Below are 9,710 nucleotides of genomic sequence, written 5' to 3' on the forward strand. Positions count from 1 at the left end.
ACCGCCCAGATCTGTGGGTGTGCAACTATCTTACATAAACGTATATACTACTATTAAATCTGTAATACCACTTTTATAAACTGCTTATTATGGCTTTTTAAAGTCATTAAACATCTTTTGTACTACATAGAACTGGCGGCAATTATGCTGTTTATCAAACAGCAAGTGTAGATTTTTTATTAATATTATAAAGTTACTTATCTGAAAAATTGGATGTGGCTCGGTTCGTTGGGACGGACTTAAAGAACCGGTTCGTCAATAGGAGTCGACTCAGTGTTGCGCATGCGCGTTTGAGGCGCAGGTCGCTGGATTGTAGGAGAATGATGGCGGAAACGGAGCGGCACTGAGCTCCTCTCTCTCTCTCTCTCTCTCTCTCTTTCCCTCTCTCTGTCTGTGTCTCTCTCTCTCTGTCTCTCTATCTCTCTTTCGCTCCAGGACATTTATCTCTTTAATTCTCCGCCGCCGTAGCTCGCCCCTCTGTTTTCTTTCTCTTTTCTCTCTCTCAATTTATCTTTCTTTCTCGGACCGGTACAATGGGGAATGAGGGTAGCGCGGAGGCAGAGGGCGAGGCTCCAGGCTCCGGTTCAGCAGCTCCCGGCGCTCCGCAGCTCAACAAGCCGAGCAACGGCGCTGCGGGCCGGGCAGAGGCTATGGGAGCAGCCGCGGGGAACAACAGGTACAGCGCCGCAGCGTTGTCTGGGTGTGTGTGTACTGTGTGTTGGTGTGTGTGTGTGTATGTCTGTGTGTGAGTGTGAGGGCTTGTATATTCAGCAAGACATCCATCCAGCTATAATGCACACCAAACACATTAAGCCATGGGGATATACATCAATATAGGGTCCAAGTCCCAACAGCCGTGCATAGTCACACACACACACACACACACACACTAACGTCCATACACACATATAATATATACATTCATGCTAGAATTAGTGTCCATACATACATCAACATCAAGGCTTGCTCTGAATCCAGAGCTTTCACAAACACATAGAGGTACATCTACACATAGGTATGTAAATAGATAGATAGATAGATAGATAGATAGATAGATAGATAGATAGATACTTTACTGATCCAGACAGAAATGTAGCACCCAATACTATATCAGCATGTTCCTACTGTGAGAAACAGATGGAGAAATACACAGGTGTATATATGGGAGTGGAGGGCTTAAAATACTAGACAATTACGCCAGACTAGAGACCGATCAGCAATGAGGAGTGAGGTAGATCAAATTCGTCTGTTCCTCCAAACAAACATCCTTCTTTTTATCTATCCATACATCTGTCTATGAGCTGTATATTCATTCAAGCTACATCTATGCATACATCTATATATCTAGACTTATGACTGTGTACACAGGGGTGTGTACACAGCGTGCGTGTGGATCAGACACAGCAGTGCTCCTGGAGTTTTTTCATCAGTGGATGCTGTCGGACAGATGTTTTTGGTTGGCGGACTATACTCAGTGTTACTCAGATGTGTTTAAAAACTCCGGCAGCACTGCTGTGTCTGATCCGCTTGTACCAGCACAACACAAACTAACACACCACCACCACTTCAGCATCACTGCAGCGCTGAGAATGATCCACCACCCAAATCATACCTGCTCTGTGGGTTCCTGTGCGTTGAAGAGCAGGGTGATTATGGGCTACAAAAGTATGCAGAACAACGGATTGACTTCAGTCTATAATTGTAGAACTACACAGTGCTATTATGTGGTTAACTATTATTAAATGCTTAAAGATGCTTTACATTTAAGAAAACCAAGCCTCCTGAGGTCCACTGATGAGCTCGCTGAAGATGGATGTATGTAAATGAGCTCTGCTCTGATTGGCTGGCATGATTCATAAAGCAGCCCAGGCTGAAACCCCCCTCATAAGTTCAGTGTGAGGAGCTGAGCCAGGTATATGTGCTTTGTAGGTGACATGGAGACGTCTGGTTTCATTCACCAGTGCTGGAAAGAAATCTGAGGGAGTCAGTCAAGACCGAGTGGACAGTGTGTGTGAGTGTGTGTGTGTGTATGTAAAATGGACAATATCTGAGAGACATTGGAGAGAAATGAGAATTGTGAAGTTGTTTCTGTTTGGGGGAAATGACTGTGCAGCATGAGGCTGGTGAATGAGTGCCACACCTACAGAGAGAGAGAGAGAGGGAGGGAGAGAGAGAGAGAGAGGAAATAGAATAAGAAAGAACAGAGGGAAAGCATGGGGCTTAAAGAGAAGAAGAAGAAAGAAGTAGAAAATAGAGAGCGAAAGACAGAAAGAGGGTGGAGAAAACCAGAGCCAGAACATTGAAAAAGAGACTAAGAGGGAATAGGGAAACGGTAACAGAGTGAGAGAACAGAGGGAGTGTGTGGAGCTGCTGGTGGGGATGGTGTGTGTGTGTGTGTGTGTTGTGTATGGTGTTGGGAGAGAGAGAGAGATGATGAAAGGTCTGTACATTAAGTATTGATAAAGTTATGACGAGACGCCATGTGAATCATTTATTACACAAGCAGAACCCCCCGCTCTGTCCCCCCCTCTCTCTATCACTCTTCTTCTATCACTCTGTCAAACCTCTGGCATGTTTTTTTCTCTTCATCTCTTTCTCTGTGTGTGTGTGTGTCCAAACCCACCTGTCAAAAGTTTAAAACACACAGACACACACACACACACACAGAAACTCTAAGTTGTTGGTGTGTTTAAAAGTTACTGGAGTGATGAATGAGAGAAAGAAAAATGAGAGAAGAAAAGAGGGAAAGAGGATGTGTGTGTTCTCGCTCTGTCTTTCTGTTCTATATGTGCTGGGTCAGTGTGAGCGGGGGATGGACGGAGGTAAAGTGAGATGAGGGAGAGACACATGACGAGGGATGAGGTGTGAAACTGGAGCTGGGGGGAAGTAACGTTTTTTAAACGTATTAGTTTTCAGTTTAAAATCAGAGCGCGGTGAGAAGTGGGCGTGGACTCAGGGGAAGTGGGTGTGGCACACAAGGAAAGTGTTGTGTCCTCAGGTCACCACAACACAAACACTTTAAGATTAAAGTAGGGGTCAGTCTTTGAGTTTACCAATGTATGCTCCATAGAGGGGGTTCCCCACATGGGGCAGTGTGTGTGTGTGTGTGTGTGTGTGTGTGTGTGTGTATGTGTGGTTTGGCTCGTGTTTAAAATTGGTTAAGTACAGAATCTCTGACACATCCAGGCCACTAGGTGCACTGTGTCCACAGTGCTGTCCCTGGTCCTGAAACTGCTCTTTCAGGTCCTGGTTCAGCACTGTGGCTCTGGACAGCTCCAGCATGTCCTACACCTCCAGTGAAATGTTCAGAGAAATGAGAACTGATCACTTTACCATTTCCACTTCCACCCACCCATCAGCCACAAGATTATAACCACTGTCTGGTGACATGAGTAACTCAGATGATCAGGTGACACTGATGACTCCTCCCACAACATCTAAAAGAACAAATCAGACACAAACTCCTGATTTAGGAACTGCCCCTGATGCCCCTCTGTGGATGCTGTGTCTCCAGTGTGTGGACACTGTCTCTACTTTGTGAATGCTGTGTCTCCACTGTGTGGACACTGTGTCTTCTGTGTGGATGCTGTATCTTCACTGTGTGGACATGGTCTCTGCTGTGTCTCTGCTGTGTCTCCGCCGTGTCTCTGCTGTGTCTCTGCCATGTCTCTGCTGTGTGGACGCTGAATCTTTAGATCAGTACAGAAGATTCTCTTTCCAGATTTTTTTCTTTATTCTGAGAATTTTGTGGAGTGTGTGTGTGTAAATATGTGTGTGGGCAGTGGGCCGCAGGGGTCAGTGGTGGACTCAGAGGCGGGTGTGTGGGCGGTCTGTGTGTATGTGTGTGTGTGTTTGTGTGTGTGAGGGAGGCTGTAGTTGTGTGTGTTACAGCTCAGTCAGTGTGTGCTCTGAACTCCTGTTGTTTACTCCTGTAAACTTGGGGGGCCAGTGAAGACCCTGCCGCAGGGTTTTTTCCCAGTGTTGTGTATTTTATACGCACTCCAGTCCGTGGTGTTTATGTTTCCTACACGGTTACATCTGTAGGGCTGTCACTGTTGATGATATTGTCACAGTCGTCCCCCGTATCCACAGGAGAACCATTCTCAGGCCGTGTGGACCCTTACACTGAGGAATAGGATGGCCTCTGCTGCTGTCTTCTGTGGTCCTTATACTTTCCCAGAAATAAAAAAGCGGTAACACACTTCATGTGTGTGCTAAAATGTCAGATGTTGGCGCTGCTGCGGTCGTAGATCAGTCTCCAGGGTCAGTCTCTCATGTTTGACCACAGTTCATTATCAACCTTTATAATCACTCACTTCAAAATTATGGTTTTCTATGGAACCCTGAACACTTGAAGAACCTTTTGCATGATTAAAGGATTCTTCAGATTGATGGAGAATGTGCTATAGATTGTTCTATACAGTGCCTTTTAGAAAAGAGTTCTTCTATTGTTACAAAAGAGGAACTCTTTTTGGTGCCATATAGAACCTTTTTCTATAAGGCGATTAATAGAACCATCTATAGCACATTCTCCATCAATCTGAAGAACACAGTCATGATGCAAAGAACCCATTCATGTCAAAGGTTCTTTAATTGTTCAGGGTTCTATAGAGAACCATTTTCTTTATTGAAGAACCCTTGTAGAATCATCATTTTTATGTGTGTGTAGGTTTTAAGATTTTAAATCGACCTTCTGTGAGGTAAAATAGTTCCAGTCCGCCTCACAATCCTTTTTATTTTTTGATGAACTCTGGATCTTGAACTGGTTCCATTCAGGGTTTTTAAGTCTTGGATCTTTACGCCAGTTTTGAGGGGAATCACAGCTGTGTTATTCAGAGCCACCCTTGGTCTAAATCATGATCGTGACTAGAGTGTGCAGTGAGGAATTTTCTAGATCCTGGCATTTCTACTTGTTACAGACTTTAGCTACAACATTTACACTAATGTTTATATTTAAATTTTTTTACCATTATATAGCACCTCTCTAGACACCCAAAGACACTGTACAATCAACACTGCCATTCCAATCAACGTTCAATCCACACACACACACACACACACACACACACACACAAACACACACGCCACAGAGTCACCATCCATATCTGGGCACACTCACACACATACAGACATTCATTCACACACACTCATTCGCTCACACCAGGACAGTTACAGTGCCTTGTGAAAGTATTCGGCCCCCTTGAACTTTTCAACCTTTTGCCGCATTTCAGGCTTCAAACTTAAAGATATAAACATTTAAATTTTTTGTGAAGAATCAACAAGTGGGACACAATCGTGAAGTGGAATGAAATTTATTGGATGTTCAATTCATTATCTGTAACCGCTTATCCAGTTCAGGGTTGCGGTGGGTCCAGAGCCTACCTGGAATCATTGGGCGCAAGGCGGGAATACACCCTGGAGGGGGCGTCAGTCCTTCACAGGGCAACACAGACACACACACATTCACTCACACACTCACACCTTTGAATCGCCAATCCACCTACCAACGTGTGTTTTTGGACTGTGGGAGGAAACCAGAGCACCTGGAGGGAACCCACGCGGACACGGGGAGAACACACCAACTCCTCACAGACAGTCACCCGGAGCGGGAATCGAACCAAATTTATTGGATGTGTCAAACTTTTTTAACAAATAAAAAAAAACTGAAAAGTGGGGTGTGGAATATTATTCGGCCCCTTTACTTTCAGTGCAGCAAACTCACTCCAGAAGTTCAGTGAGGATCTCTGAATGATCCAACGTTGTCCCAAATAACTGATGATGATAAATAGAATCCACCTCTGTGTACTCAAGTCTCCGTATAAATGACCTGCTCTGTGATAGTCTCAGGGTTCTGTTCAAAGCGGAGAGAGCATCATGAAGACCAAGGAACACACCAGGCAGGTACGAGATACTGTTGTGGAGAAATTTAAAGCCGGATTTGAATACAAAAAGATTTCCCAAGCTTTAAACATCCCAAGGAGCACTGTGCAAGCAATCATATTGAAATGGAAGGAGTATCAGACCACTGCAAATCTAAAAAATAAGAGGCCCATGATCACTCTGGATGAACTGCAGAGATCTACAGCTGAGGTGGGAGAGTCTGTCCATAGGACAACAATCAGTCGTACACTGCACAAATCTGGCCTTTATGGAAGAGTGGCAAGAAGAAAGCCATTTCTCAAAGATATCCATAAAAAGTCTTGTTTAAAGTTTGCCACAAGCCGCCTGGGAGACACACCAAACATGTGGAAGAAGGTGCTCTGGTCAGATGAAAACAAAATCGAACAGTTTGGCCACAATGCAAAACGATATGTTTGGCGTAAAAGCAACGCAGCTCATCACCCTGAACACACCATCCCCACTGTCAAACATGGTGGTGGCAGCATCATGGTTTGGGCCTGCTTTTCGTCAGCAGGGACAGGGAAGATGGTGGAAATTGATGGGAAGATGGATGGGGCCAAATACAGGACCATTCTGGAAGAAAACCTGTTGGAGTCTGAAAGAGACCTGAGACTGGGACGGAGATTTATCTTGCAACAAGACAATGATCCAAAACATAAAGCCAAATCTACAATGGAATGGTTCACAAATAAATGTATCCAGGTGTTGGAATGGTCAAGTCAAAGCCCAGACCTGAATCCAATCGAGAATCTGGAAAGAGCTGAAGACTGCTGTTCACAAACGCTCTCCATCCAACTTCACTGAGCTCGATCTGTTTTGCAAGGAAGAATGGGCAAGAATTTCAGTCTCTCGATGTGCAAAACTGATAGAGACCTACCCCAAGCAACTTGCAGCTGTAATTGCAGCAAAGGGTGGCGCTACAAAGTATTAACGCAAGGGGGCCGAATAATATCGCATGCCCCACTTTTCAGTTTTTTATTTGTTAAAAAAGTTTGACACATCCAATAAATTTCATTCCACTTCATGATTGTGTCCCACTTGTTGTTGATTCTTCACAAAAAATGTAAATGTTTATATCTTTATGTTTGAAGCCTTTTGTGGCAAAAGGTTGAAAAGTTCAAGGGGTCCGAATACTTTCGCAAGGCACTGTATCAGAGAAGCCAGTTAACCTGACCTCCATGTGTTTAGCCTGTGGGAGGAAACCGGAGACCCACGCAGACACAGGGAGAACATGGAAACTCCACCCAGATGGGAGTTAACCAGGATCCCAGGCGCTAGGAGTTGAACGTGTTAAACACCAACACACCGTGCTGCTCAGACTTCCACTGGGTGGGATAGGGATGTGTGTGTGTGTGTGTGTGTGTGTGATTGTGTGTAAAAACTCCATTAGATCTGTAGCTGTGATTCCCTCATTAGCATATTTTAGGATAATGGTCTGTGATTGGTTGAAGCGTATTTAGGACGTCTAGAACACCATGGTGTATAATCATGATTAATTTGTCCTAATGAGTTATACATTTAATAACCACATTTTTGAGTGTGTGTGTATGTGTGTGTATGTGTGTGTGTGTGTGTGTGTGTACGTGTGTGTATACGTGGGGGAGTGGCATGTGCTGGTCTTTCACATGTCTTTGCTTTGGGGCTTAGTTTAACCCTTTACTTCAGAAATGTATGTTTATTAGTGTGCATGAGTGTATATGAGTGTATGACTGTGTGTGTTTGTGAGCAGACTCTGGGCTGTGTGTACTTCTCTGACTCACTTCTCTAATTGCTTACTAATCCACACACTTGCTCCTGTAAGACTGGAGGAAGGAACAGGGCACATGTTTCACTGCGGACGTGTGATAAACCATCCCACAGGCCACAAAACACCCCCCCCCAACCCACTCACACACACACACACACACTCATATACATCGAAATACACTTATATACTAAAGGGTTAAACTAAGCCTCAAAGCAATGACATTTGAAAAACCACAGCCCAACTCCCAAGCTCTAATGCCCCCTTCTCCTGTTTACACCACCCAAGGCTTTAGCAGCTGTAAATGAGTGTGAAGAGAGAGAGAGAGAGAGAGAGAGAGAGAGAGAGTCAGAGAAGTGGACAGTGGAGGTGAATGGAACCAGACAACCGCACAGAAAAGCCCCCACAGAAAGTGAGGAAAGAAAAGGGTGGGACACGCACACACACACACACGCATCCTCATCCCTGATCCAAGGCTGTAGCTCTCTAATTCAGCGCTCTGTGTTTGTAGAAGCCGCTCGGTGATGAGGAAAAGCCGCTGAGAGCCGTTTGCGCTAAATCACGCTCTAAATGAGCTCATTACACCGGTGTCTGCAGGGTTTGCACAGCCGGCGCCCAAATAAACCTGCACCAGAACAAACACACTGCTGCAGCCGCAGAACCAGAGCCTGGGCCGATCAGACCCAGCTCAGTGAGGAAATGACTTCAGAATAGGATCCTGCATTGAAGATTCCTTCACGGCACTGGGGGCTTTACAAAGCTTTAGCCTGAGCCCAGAGATGAGGATTGTCCAATAGGAACGCCCCCCTGCCCTTTTTCAATTGGACAGGCTCAAGTTATCTGGCGAAACTGAGAAATGCATTTATTTAAAAGCTGTAAATTGGAAATGTTTTCTTCTCTAATCTGCATAGTCCTGATCAGTAACAACTGCATTAATCCAAGGAAATAGATCATCATCACTATGGAAATGGGTGTAGTGTTACCATAGAAATATGTGGAGTGTACCCATTGCAATAGGAGTACTGTAACTATGAAAACGTACTGTAACCATGGAAACCGATGTAGAGTAAACATAGCCTTTTAATAGTGTAACCATGGAAACAGATATAGAATTACCATGGAAATGCGTAATGTAGCCATGGAAATGGGTGTATTGTAACCATGAAAAACGTATTTTGTAACCATGGAAACAGGTGTAGAGTAAACATTGATTTTAAGAGCATAAACATGGAAACACATGTATAGTAGCCATAGAAACGTGTAATGTAGCCATGGAAATGGGTGTAGTGTAACCACAGAAATATAGTATAACAGATGGACCAGATTCTGATATGACTCTTTCCTGTCATTTCTCTCTTTTTGTCTCCTCAGTTTCCAGGGCAAACCTGGTCAGACAGACCCCAGCATGGGGCCCAAGCCCGGGGGTCCGGGGGGTCCAGGAGGAGCAGGTCCAGGTCCTGGAGCCCCCTCACAGCAGCCCCAGGGTCCTGCTCAAGGCCAGGAAGCCCGGAGAAATCTGCAGGTGGATGTGGGTAGCAGTAAAGGGGGCCGTTCTCCTGCAGCGTCCCCCGACAGAAGTGCACCCCCCTCGCCCTATGCTCTGCCCCAGATCGCCCCCCTCCCCAGCAGCAAACTCTGCCCCATCTGCCGGACTGCAGACCTGACCGGCCACACAGAGGGGCTGCCCAACACCAACACCTGCACACAGTGCCGCACCAACGTCTGCAACCAGTGTGGGTTCAACCCCAACCCTCACCTCACTGAGGTAATTCACACACACACATTAACACACATTAACACAAACACAACATTAACACAAACACACACACATATATACACACACACACACAGCAAACAAACTGGAAACACCCCTCACACTGTGGAGCAGGGGTTTCAATTCTGAGGTGTGAGCCCGAGGTTCTCTCAGAGGAGGAGAGATATTCCAGAAAGGAACGTCTGTGAAGTTAGACATGAGAGAGAGAGAGAGAGAGAGAGAGAGAGAGAGAGAGAGAGAGAGAGAGAGAGAGAGAGAGAGGGAATGAATAAATGTAGGGATGACAGGATA

The 9,710-nt window shown here is 45.3% G+C and overlaps 1 protein-coding gene across 1 annotated transcript in view; it reads left to right on the plus strand.

Moving 5' to 3' along the window:
• Positions 1 to 357: 357 nt before the first annotated feature.
• Positions 358 to 9,710, plus strand: part of bsnb (bassoon (presynaptic cytomatrix protein) b) — a 101,547-nt gene continuing 92,194 nt past the window's right edge. Inside the window, exons 1-2 of the mRNA XM_066671923.1 lie at positions 358 to 676; positions 9,017 to 9,410. Of these exons, the coding sequence (XP_066528020.1) occupies positions 534 to 676; positions 9,017 to 9,410 (537 nt within the window). The 5' untranslated portion in view covers positions 358 to 533. The remainder of the gene's footprint in view (positions 677 to 9,016; positions 9,411 to 9,710) is intronic.

The sequence above is a fragment of the Hoplias malabaricus genome, chromosome 5 (genome assembly GCF_029633855.1).
Source record: "Hoplias malabaricus isolate fHopMal1 chromosome 5, fHopMal1.hap1, whole genome shotgun sequence".
In the NCBI taxonomy this organism is placed as follows: Eukaryota; Metazoa; Chordata; class Actinopteri; order Characiformes; family Erythrinidae; genus Hoplias; species Hoplias malabaricus.